Source organism: Gymnoscopelus braueri (assembly GCF_963280865.1).
Source record: "Gymnoscopelus braueri genome assembly, chromosome: 4".
In the NCBI taxonomy this organism is placed as follows: domain Eukaryota; kingdom Metazoa; phylum Chordata; class Actinopteri; order Myctophiformes; family Myctophidae; genus Gymnoscopelus; species Gymnoscopelus braueri.
Genome location: NC_137605.1, coordinates 44,816,766 through 44,836,760, shown reverse-complemented (window position 1 = coordinate 44,836,760; position 19,995 = coordinate 44,816,766). Strand labels below are relative to the sequence as shown.

Sequence of the window (19,995 nt, the reverse complement as noted above, 5' to 3'; positions counted from 1 at the left end):
CAATAAAACCCACTTCAACTTCCGATGGCAATTGAATGCACTCGCCCGCGGTGACCGGCCTCTTTTTTCCTCCTCGCTTCAAATGAACTGATGGTTGTATAATTCTCAGAGTGTCCCTCATAACACGTCAAGCCGAGAGCTGAGATTGAGAGCACTCACACTCTATAACTAACCATGGAAATTGCATGCACTTGCCCGCTGTGTTGGCTTAGTGATATTATTCTACTTGATTAGGCTTCAGACTCCCCACCTGCCCTGCTCTTACCAAGGAGAGTGTGACTGTCCCGTTCCTCTGCAGCAGTGGTGGAAAAAGTACTCAAATTCTAATTCGAGTAAAAGTACCAATACTGCAATATAGAAATACTCTGTTACAAGTAAAAGTCCAGAATTCAAAATTTACTTGTGTAAAAGTACAAAAGTATTGGCATCAAAATGTACTTAAAGTACCAAACGTAAAAGTACGAACATTGTTGAAAATAGACGATCTACAAGCTCACAACGCGTCGCATCTGCTATTTTCAAATAGCCTATATGTATAAAATAGGACTAAAGTGGTTAATGTATGTTTCATAATATCATAAATTATATCTGAAAAGTAACTTGTAACTAAAGTTTTCAAATAATTGTAGTGGAGTAAAAGTACAATATTTGCCTCTTTGAGATGTAGTGGAGTAGAAGTAAAAGTACTGAAAATGGGAGATACTCCAGTAAAGTAAAAAGTCCTCAAAAGTGTACTTAAGTACAGTACTTGAGTAAATGTACTTAGTTACTTTTCACGACTGCTCTGCAGGCTCCTTCCCCAAAGGTTGAGCTGGTAAATCGTCTACTTTCAGTATGCGACACGGTGTGCCTCCAAGTATGAACCAGGCATTAAGCTTGGGTGACCACACATCCCTGTTTTTCCGGGGACAGTGCCAGTCAGCTCAGGGATGAGACATCCAATCTGGCAACATGGATGAAATAAATAAAAATTATTTAAAAAAAAAGATATATATCTAGTAGCTGAGCCATGTCACGTAATATTAAGTTGGCTGACCTGTCACAAAGATAAACTAAATAATATTAGCTTGTGGCCATAAAGTGAGTTCTCTGAATATGATGACGTTATTGTCAGTATACACTGAAATTTGTTGTGCATCATCAGTAGCAAGTTAGCAACATTTGCAACACCGAAAACAACCTAAACAAAACAATAGACATACGTTTAACCTAACGTCACAATCACATAATACACAACGCTATGATACTTCACCCTACATTTGTATTTTTCAGGATTGAATGGTGCACAAAAGAGTGCCTCAGTCTAACCTTATTCAATTGTTACCGTATAATATATACAATCTATTGAAACATGTATGCATGTATTAAAATTAATTATTTCTGTGGCCTTAATGTCATCGTTTTATTTGACGGCCTTCCGTCCTGACATTTGCCTTTTGTGCCCTCAGAAAATGTACAACACCAAAGGCCTTGTCCCTAAAATGAAGTTCAGTCTGACAACTCTTGGATTGAATAAATACATTTATTGGGCATAAATATATAGAGCATAAATATTTAAGCATATTTGGCATCAGGGCTTCGTCTCATTTCATTCATTCCCTGTAAGCATTATAAACGATTAGCAAACTAAAACATTTTACAGGCAATGGCATGAAATACACCCCCATAAGGGAATCATAGAAACAGAGCCCACAGGTGAACTAACTCTGCAGGCTTCGCATCATAAATTCCAGGCCTTGTCATGATTATTATTATTTTTCTTCCCAAAATCATCCTGCTGGCCGGATTGGACCACATCCACGGGCCGCATTCGGTCAATAGGCCGCCATTTTGACATGGCCTATTTTAGACCACGTCCTCTGGTCATTTACAATCGTCAATATACATATCGCTGTGTTTGTGTTCAGAGCATGTTACAAAGGGTCGCCTCAAACTGAAAAACCATCTGGTGTGTGGGTGGGCTGGTCTGTGTTTGGGCACATGTTGTTGTTGCACCTGTTGTGTGCTATGATACATCTGTGTGTATGATAAATCTGTGCCAGCACATAATAATGTGATTCAAAGTGTGATACTGTTTATGTGAGCAGGAACTTTGAATTACGACCCGGATGGCGGATCCTAAATCTCACCTTCCAAACTCTTTATGAGTGTGCACTCACTTTCTTTCTTTCCCCCCCACACACACACACACACACACACACACACACACACTTTTTTAAGGACTCCTGGAAAAGCTAGGGTCGATACTTCTGTTTAATCAAACCCTTTACCCCTCCCTTGATTAAAAGTCAACACTGTCTACCAAACAACATTGCGGATGGTTCACCCAAAAACATCCCACAAGTACGGGGTAGTCAGGGGCAGCCAGGCCTAACAGCACAACATCAGTGTCCAGCAGTGACCTCCTGTAGGGTGACCATACGTCCTCTTTTATCCGGACATGTCCTCTTTTGGGGTGCTGTCCGGCCTGTCCCGGGGGGGTTTATAAAATCCTTCAAATGTCCGGTGTTTTGGGATTATTTATTTTTTTAGCGCTAACTATGGTACTTCCGTAACCCCGGTTTTGTAAATTGCGAACGAGTTGTTCACATTGTTAGTGTTGCCATGTCCGAATATTTACCGCAACTTCAAAAACAAAAATGTGCTTCTTTTTCTGGCTTGTTTTGGAGGAATGTTTCCTTATTTCTCTCACGAGACTTGGCAACACAGCTGCTGATAGGCTGGAGGCACACGTGACCAAACACACACACACACACACAGTCACACACATTCACACAGACACACTGAACAGCATACATCGCGCTCAGCGCTGCCTGTCTTTCATTGCTCCCCGACTGAGAAAAGTTACACAGACAGAGGCGGAGAAAATTCCGAAACGCAAATGCAACTTCACAGATGAAATGCGCAAAAAGTACCCGTGTTTTCGTCTGGGTCGTGACAAATGTGAAGCAGAGTGTACTGTTTACAAAGCAGGAACATATGTCTCCGTGGCAAATAAAGGTTCGTCAGACCTGCAAGCCCATACTGCCACTTCAAAGCACAAGAAAGCTGTGCAAGGCGAGACTTCTTCTGCCAAATTGACCGACTATAATAATGTATAATAATGGGGTACCTTACTTGTTCTAAGATAAGTCTAAGACTTGAGATAGAGGTTATTTTATTTTGTTAAAAAGCTGAATGTTCATACAGAACTTAACATGAAATATTATAGAGCATATATTTGTATGAGAGTGATTATTTTGTTATCTACCTCTCTTTTCTTTTTGTTTAAATGTTGAGGCATTATTTATATTTTTTACATTAGCCATAGGAGACATTATTTTGAAGAATGAGCTATAACATTGAAGAACAGGCTACTTCTCTATTTTCTTTTGTTTATAATTAACAGGTTTTGAGGCATTTTTTACATTTTTACATTATAGACATGAGAGGTTATTTTGAATAATGGGGTACCTCACTTGTTCTAAGATAAGACTTGTTGAGAGAGAGATGTTATTTTATTTTGTTAAAAAGCTGAATTATTAATTTAAGCTGTGATTATTTTGTTATCTGAAACAAACAGAGGAGACATGCTTTAAATAAATAAATATATGATTTATAAAGCAATATTTTTCAGTACCTCAAAGAGGCCCAGAATTAACCGAATTAACCGAATGAAGGTACCAAAAAAAAAACCAAAAGTTGCAAATCCGGGGGAAAACCGCTTCGCGCGCGCGCACGAAACGCATGCATTGGGTGTCCTCTTTTTGGGAATTCAGAATATGGTCACCCTACCTCCTGACACTTGTAAACTTTTAAACTCCCTCCATTATAGGTTTGACCTGGCCTGGTCATCAGAATATTGGCTCGGGAATGCGACAAAAACAACAAAATCTCCATGAATTCAAGGCTTCATGGGGTGTGTAATTGATAGAAAATAAGTAATTTTTTGGGTGAACTACTCCTTTAACCCATTTAGACCGGGAAAGTATATCAGTGTCATTTTTAGATTACTTTGGCTATTCAAAAATAGCAGATCTACAAGCTCATAGCTTGTAGATCTGCAAATCTAAATCAGTTTTTTTTTTATGTATTTGGCCGTGGACCCCCATCTCAAAATATTTTGTTCCAGGGACCCCCCAGAAGTTGTACCAGAGTTAAAAATGTTCGCTTTAAAAAAATATATATTTAAAGATTTGCACACATTTTGACGATTTATTTTCAAAAATAGCAGATCTACAAGCTCATAGCGCGGCACTCGGTGCCGCGCTATGAGCTTGTAGATCTGCTATTTTCGAATAGCCCAATGAAATCAAAAAAATGACACAGATGCGTTCCCGGTCTTAATGGATTAAGGAGAAACAGAATTACAGTATATGTGTACGCTGGGGGGGGAGGATTCTGCCCCAACCTTTCATACGTTTGGTACATGGTCTATAGAAGTGGACCTGCTGCTCATGTCTCAAGCTAATCCCGAGGGTCCACTAGAGAAACGGCACACAGCTTTTCTCTGCTAATGAAAGGGAAAGGACAAAGAGCAGAGGAGGCATTAATGAATGGTCTTATCAACATTTTGGCTAATTGGATTTTCCAAATGTTTGAATTGGATATGACTGAAATTAATTGCTATGCCTTTACAAGGTTCACGGCTTCAATGTTTCTCGGGTATGTGTGTATCTTCTATCTTGTGTGTGGGTACGTAAGCGTTAAAAAATATCTGCTATTTTCAAATAGCCTATGTATAAAATAGCGCTGAAGTGGTTCATGTATGTTTTATAATGTAATAATGTATATCTGCAAAGTAACTAGTAACTAAAGTTTTCAAATAATTGTGGTGGGGTAAAAGTACAATATTTGCCTCTGAGATGTAGTGGAGTATAAGTAAAAGTATTGGAAATTGGAAATACTCAAGTAAAGTACAAATACCTTAAAATTGGATCTGCGGTGTCGTGGTGCGGACACCGCAGCTATGGCTGCCTACAGGCAGCGCGTCAGTGGATTGGTCTATACTCCTAGGTTAGGAACAGACGATTTTGCGTCACATAAGTTAATGCTCTGCATAATATTAGTTAATATTATGCATGATATTTGTCCTGCAGATTGCAATAAATTGTGGTCTTGATTGGTTGACCCTGCGGTGAAGATAATTTAAAATTTAATATAATTATTCACACACACGCACACACACACACACACACACACACACACACACACACACACACACACACACACACACACACACACACACACACACACACACACACACACAGTCTGCAGTCTGACTGAACTTTTACCATTGTCCTATCAAGAGCCTCGACCGGAGATATTGATAGGACAATGGTAAAAGTTCAGTCAGGCGGACAGACAGACCGCATGCCGAGATTGAAATCACCCAATACGACCTTCGCCGCGTCGGGCACAATCTGAAAGCAGAGAAGAGAGAATTCACAGAACTGTCCTTAAGATACTTTTATATATAAGTTGGCATGGTGCAATCTGAAAGCAGCCTATGCTATATCAGATTGCGTATATCAGTGGTTCTCAAACTTTTTCACGTCAAGGACCCCCAAAATGATATGTATTTGGCCGCGGACCCCCATCTCTAGGACCCCCTGGGGGTCCCCGGACCCCACTTTGAGAACCAATGGTGTATAGTGCTGGCAGCTTCTTTGCCCTTGCAGCTTCTTTGCCTCTTCGCCTTTGTCTCAATGGTCCAACATTTGACTTCAATCTTCTGTGCCGTTTCCTGACGGTGCCGTGGTTGAGCATAAAGCGAATCATATTACTTTATGGTCCCAGCCTCCCAGCACCGGCAGTGCCTTTCGGAATAATATGCCCTTTCCCATATTCCCATAGCACCGGCAGCTAAGGTGGTATTGGCCGATTTTAACCCTTTAAGACCGGGAACGCATCTGTGTCATTTTAGATATCTTTGGCTATTCAAAAATAGCAGATCTGCAAGCTCATAGCGCGGCACCGAGTGCCGCGCTATGAGCTCGTAGATCTGCTATTTTTGAACAAAACATTGTGAAAATGTGTGCAAATCTTTGAAATCATATACATTTTTAACTCAGATATTTGCTTCTGGGGGTCCCTGGAACGACATATTTTCAGATGGGGAGAGGGGTCCGTGGACAAATACATATCATTTTGGGGGTCCTTGACATGAAAAAACGTTTGAGAACCACTGACAACATAAGTTTATTTTTTTTTAAACTGTTAGGATTTAGAAGACATTTGTAGAATCCCCCAGAAGCAAAGATTTGAGTTAAAAATGTTCACTTAAAAAATACATGTATTCAAAGATTTGCACACATGTTCACGATTTTTCAAGCTCAGCAGATCTACAAGCTCATGAGCTTGTAGATCTGCTATTTTTGAAAAGCCAAATAAATCAAAAAATGACACACAGATGCGTTCCCGGTCTTAACGGGTTAATCTCTGCAGTCTAGCTGAACTTTTACCATTGTCCTATCAGCCTGGACCGGGGATATTGATATATAGGACAATGGTAAATGTTCAGCCAGACGGTACGATCGCAGAGATTGAAATCACCCAATATCACCTTTGCCACGTCGGACATTTTATATATATAAGTTGGCATGGTTCAATCTGAAAGCAGTCTGTGCTGTCAGACTGTTGTATAGAGCTGGCAGCTTCTTTGACTTTAACTGAGGGTGAGACATATAGACAAAGAACAGACTGATCTGTATGTATTTTGCGGGGCAGGTAGGTGGTAGGGTCTTAAATTGGATGCTAAAAGTTCTATGTATTTTGTGAGGATTCGGTATTTGACCGTAATGTTCCAGTACCTACAGAAGCATTTATGAAAACACGCGCGCGCACACACACACACACACACACACACACACACACACACACACACACACACACACACACACACACACACACACACACACACACACACACACACACACACACACACACACACACACACACACACACACACACACACACACACACACACACACACACACACACACACACACACACACACACACACACACACACACACCATCTCCCTTTGCTCTTACCAGAGTTAGAATTGTGATCCAACCTCAGCATGTGCAAGTTAAAGTCCGGAATTCAAAATGTGCTCGAGTAAAAGTACAAAAGTATTGGCATCAAAATGTACTTAAAGTACCAAAAGTAAAAGTACTCATTAGACAGAATGTCCCATTTCAAGTTTTCAAATGTTTAAAAATCTTGTGAAAATATGTATATAATGTATTAAGGCTGAAGTGGTTATTGTATGTTTTGTAATAACAATAAAAAATCTACAAAATAACTAGTAACTAAAGTTTTCAAATAAATGTAGCGGAGTAAAAGTACAATATTGGCCTCTGAGATGTAGTGGAGTAGAAGTAAAAGTATTGAAAATGGGAAATACTCCAGTAAAGTAAAAAATCCTCAAAATTGTACTTAAGTACAGTACTTGAGTAAATGTACATTACTAGTTATACTACTAGTTAATTTACACCACTGGATTCTGCACACAGCCTCGAAGTTCATCAGAACGGTTCAATATATTCTGGACATTACTGAGCATGATGGATGGAAGTGCCAGCACTCAATTTCTCGCCATGTTTTTTTTTGGTTTTGATTAATCCATTTAGACCGGGGAAGCATCTATGTCATTTTAAGATTTATTTGGCTATTCAAAAATAGCAGATCTACAAGCTTATAGCGTGGCACCGAGTGCCGCGCTATGAGCTTGTAAATCTGCTATTTTAGAAAAATCGTGAACATTTGTGCAAATCTTTGAATACATACATTTTTAAAGCGAACATTTGTAACTAAAATCTTTGCATCTGGGGATCTCTGGAACAACATATTTTGAGATATTTTTGTTTTTTTATATTTTTTTATATTTTTTTATATTTTTTTATATTTTTTTATATTTTTTATGTTAAAAAAAACATTTTTAGAATCGGCCTCTTTGGTCTTAATGGGTTAATATGTCAGTTTTACAGCACGCAGGTAGCATCAGTGATGTAAATCCATCCTGAAGGACAGGGGTACTTTATAGGCCTGAGGCTGATAAATGTATGGTGGGTGTTGGTGATCCTAAACCGCGGCCCATGCAGTAGAAAGCCCGTTGGCCTGCACTGTGTAGTCCATCAAAGAGGTAATTAAAACCTGAAGGAGAGCTGGTGCTATTGCCCTTGTCTTGTACAGTACCATTTAACCCCATGTAGTTACGTAGTTGACCGGGGTCCCGCAGGGATCTGTACTTGGTTCCCTCCTGTTTTCCCCTCTAGTCTACACTGAATCTCTTCGTCAAAAGTCGCTCATCCACAAGCTGGGCTCGTAGATGGGTTACTTTTGGCGAATGTTCGCCTATGTTCAGCAAATGTTCGCCTATCATAACGTGACCTTGTGGTTATTTTTTTCAATTCAAACTTTATTCAAGACACACACAGGGGGGTCCATAGTGAGGAACACATAAAACATATAAAAACAAAACAATAAATCAACAAAGCATATACAAACAAGGCAGGACTTTCAGCCTTATCTCTGCACATACAGGCTAGAGCGCCAGTGTCTCCATAGCTTAGATGACAGCCTAACAGAGCTCTTGGCAGGATTAGAGAGTGATACAATGATGCTGTTCACAGAGTCTGTTAACCTGTACATAAATCTATACATCAGGTTTCGTAATACAGCAGGGCAAGTGGGTACATTTATTTCTACAAACATTTGACTGGCACTACAGCATCTTGGGGCTTTGAGCAGTAGCCTGGTTACATTTGTAAAAATAAATAATCGTAAAACCCAAAAAACTAAGAAAATTTTAAGAGCAAACACACAGAGACAAAGCACACCAGGTCATGTCGCGTCAATGAGCATGTGCCACAGAAGACACGTGTGTGTGTGCGCGCACATGTGTGTGTGTGTGGGTGTGTGTGTGTGTGTGTGTGTGTGCACGTGTGTGTGTAGTTGAGAGTCAATCCTGATACATCCTGATAACCCTGATAAACGTGTTTTTATGCCAAGGCGTTTTTATTATGTGCATTTCACCGCCTGCCTTGCTGTGTTTTTACTTGTTTTATTGATGCTATTTGTTCACGTTTATTTTATTGTTGTTACTGTTTTACTTTACTGTTTCAATTCCTTGGTGTTATCATGTTACTTTTATCTACCTCTGTTTTGAAAAGTGCTTTATAAATAAACTATTATTATTACATTGCGAATTGATTCTTTGAAGAAAAAAAAAACTCCAAACTTTTTTGAAAGAGTGATAATGCCCACACCAAGCACTCTAATTATAACTATATTGTTACAATTTAGCAGTTGTGGTGTGGACTCTGCCATACACTTGAGTTAGAAAGAGTTTTACTACATAATATCGCTGTCGGATGAACCGGATGTGAACCTTGTATGTCCAAATTTCTCCAAAACAGTTACTTTTCAGGAAATGGAAAAAAAAGGACCAGTGTTCCAATGGATCCAATGTGGTTATTATTTAGTCACACGTTCTTGTTAATACTTTTCATTGGTTCAATATTTATAAAACCCACAGACACATTTAACAACTTTCACTTTCACTTAAAAAACAGCTTGTAGATCGGCTATTTTGTTACTATGTCGTATGAGGAAGTAGGGCATTCATTTACAAATATGGAGATACGAGGTGTCTGCCCGACACCAACGATATTTACTATATAGTTATAGTGCTTGGTGTGGACTGCCCTTTTAGAACCCCCACTCTTTAGTTCTTTGTATGTCTTTCTCTCACCATCTCTTTTGATGTCTGTGTCTTTGCTCAGTTGCCATGGCACCTCAACCTCCTCCTCTGTGTGTTGTGTGTTTAAAGGCTCCGTCACCAGAACCCGAGGTGATCCAGGAGGAACCTGAGTTGAACCAGGAACCTGCAGTGGCAGCAGCAGCAGCAGCAGCGGAACCTGAAGCGCAAGACGAGGTCTTCGGTAAGAAAACCCCAGAGGGGTTACGATCGTGAACAACACACTTTTTATTGTGTACTTTATTGTGTTAAAGTGTTTACTTCTCAGGAATTGTATATGTAAAGGAAATGAAATGACATTAAAATGGTAGAAGTGGTTTGAAAAAAATCCCAGGACATATACATGTAGCTCATTGGAAATCAACACTGGCCTTTGTAGTACAGCAACTGGACAGATGAGGGCAGAGTTTATTGAACAAGGAAAAGACGGGACTACACACTGACTCCCAATGTCTCAGGAGCACATTAGGTTGATAAACACATACATGCTTGTATATCAAATAAAGATTATTTTAAAACCAGGCGAGATTGGGCGTAATAACAAGTTGATCCCTTATAGAAATTCATGAGGTTTGTGCTTGCACATTCACGGCTCTTTTCAACCACAAGAACTAAGCGAACCATGCTGTGCCGTGCCATGTATTATTTTACAGGTTCTGGCTTTGCTTCCCGTACGCTATGGCTCGGACTCAGATAAGGTTCTCAGAACCTTACTTAAAGGGATACTTCACTTTCGGGTCGGGGAAACATTTAAAAAATATATTAAAAATAAATGAAAAAAGTAATGGAAAATTCATGGCCCCCTCACGCATTAGAGTGTCCTACTAATGTGTGAGGGGGCCTTTATTTTGCCATAACTTCTTTCATTTTTTTTTAATATATATTTTTAATGTTTATTTTATGTGAAAGTGAAGTATCCCTTTAAGCCCTGCTCAGGAGATGGTACCAACCATGAGTTCCGGGAGCCCAGAACTCAGAACTTGTAATTTCAACCTTTTTCAAAAATAGAGAAAACAGCCGACCTACAAGCAAACACCGTGTGAGATTGTAGATCGGCTATTTTTGCTTTTTAAAAGTTTTTTGTTTATCACGTATGTTTAAATTATCACGTATGTTTAAATTATCACGTATGTTCCCCCTCAGGGGTGGTTCTGGTTGTAATTGAAACGTAAACCTAAAAGCATCGTTGAACTTCAGAGGTTCTGGAAGGGATTCAGGTTATAAAAGAACCGTTTGTGAGCCAGCAAAACCTTCAGCAAGACTTCCGGGGGAATTCAGATCAACACCTCTTTTGTCCATTTCCTGTGATCATATTGCATGGTCTTATTATCCATCACCAGGGAACACGGTAAATTGTCTCCAGGGCCCTCTTCTCACCTCTTGTCAGCTCTGATTAGAAGAGCTGAGATTGGGCGCTAGTTCAGGCACCTCCTAGGGCTAGAGTAAATTAACCCTTTAAGACCGGGAACGCATCTGTGTCATTTTAAGATTTCTTTGGATATTCAAAAATAGCAGATAGATCTGCTATATGTATTTTTTAAAGCAAACACTTTTTACTCAAATCTTTGCTTATGGGGTATTCTACAAATGTCTTCTAAATCCAATTTTTATGGATTTTTTTTTTTGCTATAATCAGTGGTTCTCAAACTTTACCCCCCAAAATTATATGAATTTTGGCCACAGACCCCCATCTCAAAATATTTTGTTCCAGGGACCCCCCCAGAAGTTGTAACAGAGTTAAAAATGTTTGCTACGGAAAAACAGATATTCAAAGATTTGCACACATTTTCACGATTATTATTTTTTTTGCAGATATACAAGCTCATAGCGCGGCACTCGGTGCCGCGCTATGAGCTTGTAGATCTGCTATTTTTGAATAGCCCAGAGAAATCTTAAAATGACACAGATGCGTTCTCGGTCTGAAAGGGTTAATGTCTGGATTTTGACCCCTGGAACAAAGCAACTGGAGCCCTGTGGCTCACAGTAAGCTCACATGCATTAGCACTGTGCTTTGTGGGTTGCATATATACTACAGTGGCCGGGATTGTCCCGGTTTCATCATAATTAAAATAATAACACTTGCTTTGAGTGCTTACATAGTGCGTAGGTGTTTACAATGTTCTGTTCTGCTGAAAGGTTCAGTCGCTAGAGGTGGGCTTAGTGCTAAAATAATTGTGCCCCATCCTGATGAAAACAACAAACAAAAAACTAAAGCTAAATTGTCAGATCTAAAAGCTCACAAAGCGTCGCAACGCTACGTGTTGTGAGCTTGTAGATTGTCTATTTTCAGCAATTTTTTAATCTGATTTAAATGATTATGGGTCCCGGTTTTTGAACATAATATGGTCAGCCAACACAGGGAAGCTGTCAGAACCTTCGCTAAAACATCCGGGACAGCGCTCCACACGTCCCAGACTCTTCTCCCTTCTGGCGCCCAAACTGTGGAATGAACTCTCCATTGCAGTTAGAACTGCAGGCTCACTCCCAATCTTCTGCCGTAATCTGAAGACTCACCTCTTCAGTCTCCACCTCAGCCCGTAGCGCTCGCCCCAGCCTCGACGACCTCGCAGGATTATGCAAAGGCTGAAATGTAACTTAGATGGCATGTTATGTAGACAGATGCCAGGTCATTGTTGTTGTGAGGCCTATAGTGTGTATAGTGTCAATGTACAGGCTGATGATAGGTTCTTGGTTTACGTATTTATTAGTTATTATTAGATTATTGGTTTACTTGTGTATTACTTTGTTATTAGATTACTATTTCTATGCATTTGATGTATTATCGTGTGTTGTCCTTGCTTACTGTAAATCGCTCTGGATTAAGAACACACCTGCTCTAGGAGACCAGACGTTTCTACAGTACATGTACTCTAACTTTAATTCTAGCTTATGTATACATTTTTTCTTACTTTTATTTATTTTTTACTTAATTACATCCAGTATTATATATTTTTTCATTATTATCAGAATGTTATATTGTAACGTGTCATGTCCCACGCACCGACATTTCAAAGTGCTTTGTACCTCTATGAGTGAGGGCCAAGTAAACACTTCTTGATTCTTGATTGATTCTCTTGAGGTTAGGCAGCGGGGGAGCTAGACCGTTGTTAATCCTTAACCCTTTAAGACCTGAGGCCAATTCTACAAAATGTCTTCTCTCTCCTAACAGTTTTCTGAAAAAACTTATGTTGCTATATCAGTGGTGCTCAAACTTTTTCATGTCAAGGACCCCCAAAATGATATGTATTTGGCGGTCGACCTGCATCTCTAAATATATAGTTCCAGGGACCCCCCAGAAGCAAAGATTTGAGTTAAAAATGTTCACTTTAAACAATATATTTATATTCAAAGATTTGCAGAAAATGTTCAAGATTTTTCAACGCATTTTTCAATGTTTCAAGATTGTTAAAGATTTTTCGACACTCATATGTGCGTCACTGCAGCGCTATGAGCTTGTACATCTGCTATTTTTGAATATCCAAAGTATAAAATAGTGTCTGAAGTGTTTAAAATCTAAAATGACACAGATGCCTTCCCGGTTTTAACGGGTTAATAAAAAGGATAAGACTCTCCAGGCGTTTACCGACCGTCTGACGCGGAGGAGCAGTGCCGCCCGCGTAGCCTCAAGAGACATGAAGGGACATGAAAAACTAAAGTGTTCCTCTGTTACTATGAGAGCCAGATCGATGGAGGCCTGCCTCTCTCTTCTCTCACTGTGCTCCGGGGGCCGTCTCTGTGGTTGTTTGCAGGGTGACTGGAGGTGAGATGAGAATGAGGGCAGGGTTTATCCATGTATTATTATGAAGCAGATGAGGTCAAGAGATGCATGGGCAGTGGTGGGAAAAGTACTCAAATTTTTTACTTAAGTAATAGTATCAATACTGCAATGTAGAAGTTGCCTACTCTGTTACAAGTAAAAGTCCGGAATTCAAAATTGACTTGAGTAAAAGTACAAAAGTATTGGTATCAAAATGTACTTAAAGCACGAAAAAGTAAAAGTACCAACATCTTTGAAAATAGCAGATCTACAAGCTCACAACGTGTTGCGATGCGACGCGTTGTGAGCTTGTAGATGTATAAAATAGGACTAAAGTGGTTAATGTATGTTTTATAATGTAATCATTTATATCTACAAAGTAACTAGTAACTTAAGTTGCCAAATAATTGTAGTGGAGTAAAAGTACAATATTTTCCTCTGAGATGTAGTGGAGTAGAAGTAAAAGTATAGACAATTGGAAATCCTCCAGTCAAGTAAAAGTACCTCAAAACTTTAATTAAGTACAGTACTTGAGTAAATGTACTTAGTTGCTTACAGGGTTGTTTGCAGGGTGACTGGAGGTGAGGCGAGAGTGAGGGGAGGGTTTATCCATGTGTTATTATGAGGCAGCTGAGGTCAAGAGATGCATGGGAGAGTGTGTGGGACTCGCCGGAATTATTTTGTGTATTGTTTGTGCGTGGTGTGTGTGTCTGTCTGTGTGTGTGTGTGTGTGTGCACGTGTGTGTGTGCACGTGTGCGTGTGCGTGCGTGTGCGTGCGTGTGTGTGCGCAGGCTGTATGTATACATAGATGATCACTTTCCCATTCGTCATTACCTGAGGTTATCTAACCCGAGACCCGGAGGTGGCTTACACAACAATGAATGTCAGATGATAATTTGATCATCACATACCCATGACCTTATTTAATGACAGAGATAATGACAAAATGGCTTTTGATCCATTACAATTAAGTTTACAATGAATGACGTTGAGTACGAATGAACCAGTGAAGTTGCTTTAAAGTACTGCAACTGCTCAGTGATGTTCCCTTCACTTTAAATGTAACTTATAAACAAAAACGTATTTGGAAAAATTTTGATGTTTTAAATGGTATAAGAATCTGGAGTTTCTGAGTAGAAGAGAACCTGTGACTGTGATTGGGTTCAATTGGTTGCTGTCTTAACCAAACTTTTCTGGAGAACCAAAAGTTTGTGAAGAGTAGTAGTAGTAAACAAACTCACCCAAACTATATTATATCATAAAATATGGGGATGAATTAGACTTGTGTTTATTACTAGTGTTTATTTATTACAGTATATCTTCCACCTCCTGCAGCCCACAGGCTGATCTGATATTTCAAGGCAGCAGCCGCCAAAACATTTTTGATTTGTTTTTGCCACCAGTGACAGTATATCTTTCAAACAAGGATGTACAGTTATCTAAACAGCACAAGCAACCACACTGTGCATATCAGTCCTGGTAACTGCCTAGACCTTTGAAGTGCCAGAGCTCAAACATTATAGTTAACCCATTAAGACAGGGAACGCATCTGTGTCATTTTAAGATTTCTTTGTCTATTCAAAAATAGCAGATCTACAAGCTCGAGCTTGTAGATCTGATTTTTTTTTCGTGAAAATGTGTGCAAATCTTTGAATATAACATTTTATCTAAAATCTTTGCTTCTGGGGATTCTACAATGTCTAACTAAATCCTAACAGTTTTTTGAAAAAAAAACGTATGATGCTATAATATCAGTGTTTTTCATGTCAAGGACCACCCAAAATGTATTTGGCCGCGGACCCCCATCTCAAAAGATTTTGTTCCAGGGACCCCCCAGAAGCACAGATCGGAGTTAAAAATGTTCGCTTCAATATTAAAGATTTGCACAAATGTTCAAGATATTTAAAAAAATAGCAGATCTACAAGCTCATAGCGTATGAGCTTGTAGATCTGCTATTTTTTGAATAGCCCAAAGAAATCTAAAAATGACACACAGATGCGTTCCCGGTCTTAATGGATTAAATTACAGGTCTTCTGGCTGCTGAAGATAAGTGCAGCCTGGGACCAAGGTAAAAGTTCTAAGTTACCATGAGGATTTCACCACTGCCCTCAATTCTCAAGGTGATCTGTGTGCGGTGCTTGTTACGGTGAGCGCTTTAAAGATAGAATGGAATTAATTAGATTTAAATGTAGATTGATTACTCTGATAAAGGAAACAAAAGCGTACAGGTGACCTTTGTCTTGACTTTTTCTGAGTGACCGCTTTGGCTGAATGAATGGTTGTTAGAAGGTGCGCTTCATATCAGAAGTCTGCTACTTGTATTATTGGGTGGTTTTAATGTTTTGAAGGAAAAACCAGCTGCTTCATAGCTAGCGCTCAAGGAATAAGCAGTGGCGGCCTTTCCTATGTTTCACCCGTTTCAATTGAAACGGGCCCCCAACCTCAGGGGCCCCCCCCCAAAAAAAAAATTTGATTTTTTTATTTTTTATTTTTTTTACTCGCTGGCCGACGTCCAAGAATTTCATGCAAGAAGAGGATGTAGATCTGATTAAATCAGGGCTCAGCTCAAGTGAATCATGTGAGTGAGTTGTTTTAGCTGTCTGTCCATGGTGGAAGTGCAGATAGCCTAATTAATTTAGTTTGAAAATGCAACTTTCAAATTTTCAAATCCACAAATTTTTTTTTTTTTAATTGCGGGGGGTGCATATGGGGGCCCCATATGAGCTCTTGAAACGGGCCCCCAGATCATTAAGGCCGCCCCTGGGAATAAGGTGTGCCTTGTGTAGATTCTACATCAATGTTGTTCCCACGTTTAATATTTAACTATGTCTTTGCTCAGTGACCACAACTTTCTGATAGTGTGCAAAAAAATACCCCACCCTTATCAGCTTGTAATTCAGAGAAAGGAACATTGCCGCTTGGGTTACATTTAAAGCATCCTGGGAGCAGTGTGAGGTAATCACCCCACCTGAAATGATTTGGCGCCATGAGTTGAGTTCAAGAAGCAATGAGGCCAAAACTAAATACGAGGAATTTCCACCAAATCCGCATAGTGCGACCGTTTTATGACGCGCATAGTTAGTGGTGCTTTAGAGAGAGGCTTGTGTTTTGTTTGAGCTGTCGTCAGCAGCCGTCGGGAATCAAGCCCCCGGTCTGTCTGTGTCCAGCATCTGGGCGATGTCTCCTCCACGCTGCACTTCCTGTTTGCACCGCTTTAACAATGAAGGGCAAACACTGCCATCAGCTGTGCAGTCTGTTAAAAGCCCATTACGGTTCCATTACCTGGCCCTGCCTGCTTGCAGGCCCACCACTCAGCACTAAAAGATCCCTTCTATCTGTCTGTCTGTCTGTCTGTCTGTCTGTCTGTCTGTCTGTCTGTCTGTCTGTCTGTCTGTCTGTCTGTCTGTCTGTCTGTCTGTCTGTCTGTCTGTCTGCCTCTGCTCAGCCTGACTCTTTTTGTCTGGGTCACTATATCTCTGTAACGGCGGGGAGCTCAGAGGAGAAATAGGTGAACACGGTAGACCAAGATAAGACAAGAAACAGTGAGAGATTGCAGCTGTGGTAACCAGTGGTGGACAAGTGCATTTACTTGATTACTGTACTTTTTTCAGTATTCCACTACATTTCTAGGAAGGGAAAAAGTAGCCTACATTATGAATTAACCACTTAAGCCCTATTTCAAATATAGTGAAAACAGAGCTCACTCTGTGTTACGATGCAACACGTTGTGAGCTGTCAGATTTGCTATTTTCACTATTATTGATTTATTTTTATTTGTATTATTCTGTGAATTTTAGAAGGAAATGTCTCAATTTCAATACAACAGAGTATTTCTACATTGCAGTATTGATACTTTTACTCAAGTAAAAAAATTAATTGAGTACTTTTTCTACCACTGTCTTCGAGTACTTGTACAGAACACAGGTGAAAGGATCAAAGGGCTTTGTCCTCTACTTGTGTCTCTGTGAGAGGTGAAGAAGAGCTCTCAGTATTTATTGTGTTTGTCTCTGTCTAACACCGTCCACTGAATGGTCATTTAGGGAGATGATGAGGCATATGGGATACCATGGCATGGCTCTTGAGTCAATATTTCCCCCTGCAAATGACCCCTGTTATGTACAGTAGGACAGTGTATGTTAGACTCAGTGGTGTGAAGTAACTAAGCACATTTACTCAAGTACTGTACTTAAGTACCATTTTGAGGTACTTTTACATTAGCGGAGTATTTCCAATTGTCTATACTTTTACTTCTACTCCACTACATCTCAGAGGCAAATATTTTACTTTTACTCCACTACAATTATTTGAAAACTTCAGTCACTATAGTAGCAGATATAAATAATTACATTATAAAACATGAATTAACCACTTTGTCCCTATTTTATACCTAGGCTATTTGAAAATAGCAGATCTACAAGCTCGCAACGCGTCGCGACGCGTTGAGATCTGCTATTTTCAAACATTTTAGAACTTTTACTTTTGGTACTTTAAGTATATTTTGAAGCCAATACTTCTATACTTTTACTCAAGTAACATTTTTGAACAAAGGCTGTTTACTTGTAACAGAGTATTTTTATATTGTGGTATTGCTACTTTTACTTAAGTAAAATATCTGAGTACTTCTTCCACCACTGGTTAGACTGAAGCGCATTACTGTGTCTGTATTGGATATGCCAATAAATTGCATCTAAGGGAACAGCGTGCAGGTCTATGTTTTATTATAGACTGCAACACTTCAATATTCCGTAAACACATTCCAAAGCCACAGAGAAATGTTCTAGTCATCACGTATTGCATGCATTAGCATAATACACGTGGGAATTTCACTGTACTACTCAGGCTTTTGTGTGCACCCCAGACAGTTTTTAAATTGCTTGATTCATTATTTTGACATTTGATATTCTTTTAATCAAACACACACCATAGCTCCCATACAAGCCCATTCAACTTCAAACTCCACATTAAACTAATTGAAAATTGACACACATCCACGAATGGGGAGACCTACATTTTTCCATTAGTTATTTCATTTTGCATTTCTATATCCCAGTCTAGCCTGTCAATCACCTTCCTGCATTTGTAAAGGAAAGCAACAAAGCACTGTAAAATATTAACATAATGAAATAACTAATATGAAAAGGAAGGTCTCCTCATTCATTAGAAGGGAGAATATCAGTCAAGTTTGAAGTTGAATGGGCTTTTATCAAATTAATATCAAATATCTAAATAGTGAATCAAGCAACTTAAAAACTGTCTTGGGTGCACACAAAAGCCTGAGCAAAATGACCCCAGAAGTTTTTCAAAGCAGAATTCCCCTTAAATGTTCGTCTTATCCCCCAAATTGCCTATATGTATTAAAAAAGAACACAATTGCATTTCCCACAACCTTCTGAACCCAATAAATCGAAAGAGAAAAAAAATAATTGGGCTCTTCCTGCAATTCAAAAGGAGACAGAATGAAAAAGCATTGCATAGAAAAGGTGATATCTCAGCAAACAGTTGATAAGACACCGGAGCAGAGCTTTTAAAATAACATAAATGACACTCTAAATTTGGTCAAACTGACTGACATTGTCATCCTTAGGCTCAGAGCCCCATGCTCAGTAGTGAGTCACACAAACAATTCAGAACTCATTTGAATGATTAAAACGTTACTTAACCATCTAGTACATCTGCAGTGGTTGGAGGTTTTCTCCCTACTCTTCCATTGAGAAATGTAGACCCATGGTGTCTGGTAGGATAGCGATTGGTTAACAAGTAGTACTACTGACTGAAGCTCATATGCACAATAACTATGTTGGCCAAGTAGGGATTCCCTCTTGGAAGAGTCATAGAAGTCTAGGGTTCAAATCCCAGTTAGAACATGAAATGTATGGAGTGCAGCTTTAACACAATAATGTGTGCTTTAAAATGAAATTTAATAAAGCATTATAATTAAAAAAAACTACAAAGTGCCTTTAATACAGACGACAAGTACACATTTTGAGCCAAAGGTGGTGCCAGAGGAAAAGCCATGGGGTCATACTTCCTATTAGATTATGAGATGTTTTGTGTGCAAAGTAGACATTTTGGCCTGACTGGGCTGAGGGTGGCACTACATGAAAGGTCATGGGCCACTTAAATGTTTAGGGTTCATCCTCCAGGGATTATGAAGGAGCAACACGCATGGTAATCCACCCTTTAGATTTTGGCTGGCAAGTGGAAACTTTGGCCTAAGGTGCTAGATTAGAGGACAGACCATGGGGTCACCGAAATCTGTAGGGTTCATCCTCCGAGGAGAATGAAGGTACACAGTGAATTCCATGACAATACAGATTGTGTGATATCTTTGTTTGGAACCAAAATGAAAATGTTGGACGGCCGGACGGACCAACCAATCAACTAACTAACTAGCATTGCTAGTGGAGCTAAAAACTATTCTTATTCCAGACCCATCTCATCTCAAGGTCACCAGTGGTGGAAAAAGTACTCACATTTTGTACTTAAGTAGA

The 19,995-nt window shown here is 39.5% G+C and overlaps 1 protein-coding gene across 1 annotated transcript in view; it reads left to right on the top strand.

The window, feature by feature from the left end:
* Positions 1-19,995, top strand: part of LOC308084641 (myelin basic protein-like) — a 104,338-nt gene that overhangs the window by 52,115 nt on the left and 32,228 nt on the right. Inside the window, exon 3 of the mRNA XM_080427408.1 lies at positions 9,818-9,929. Within this exon, the coding sequence (XP_080283534.1) occupies positions 9,818-9,929 (112 nt within the window). The remainder of the gene's footprint in view (positions 1-9,817; positions 9,930-19,995) is intronic.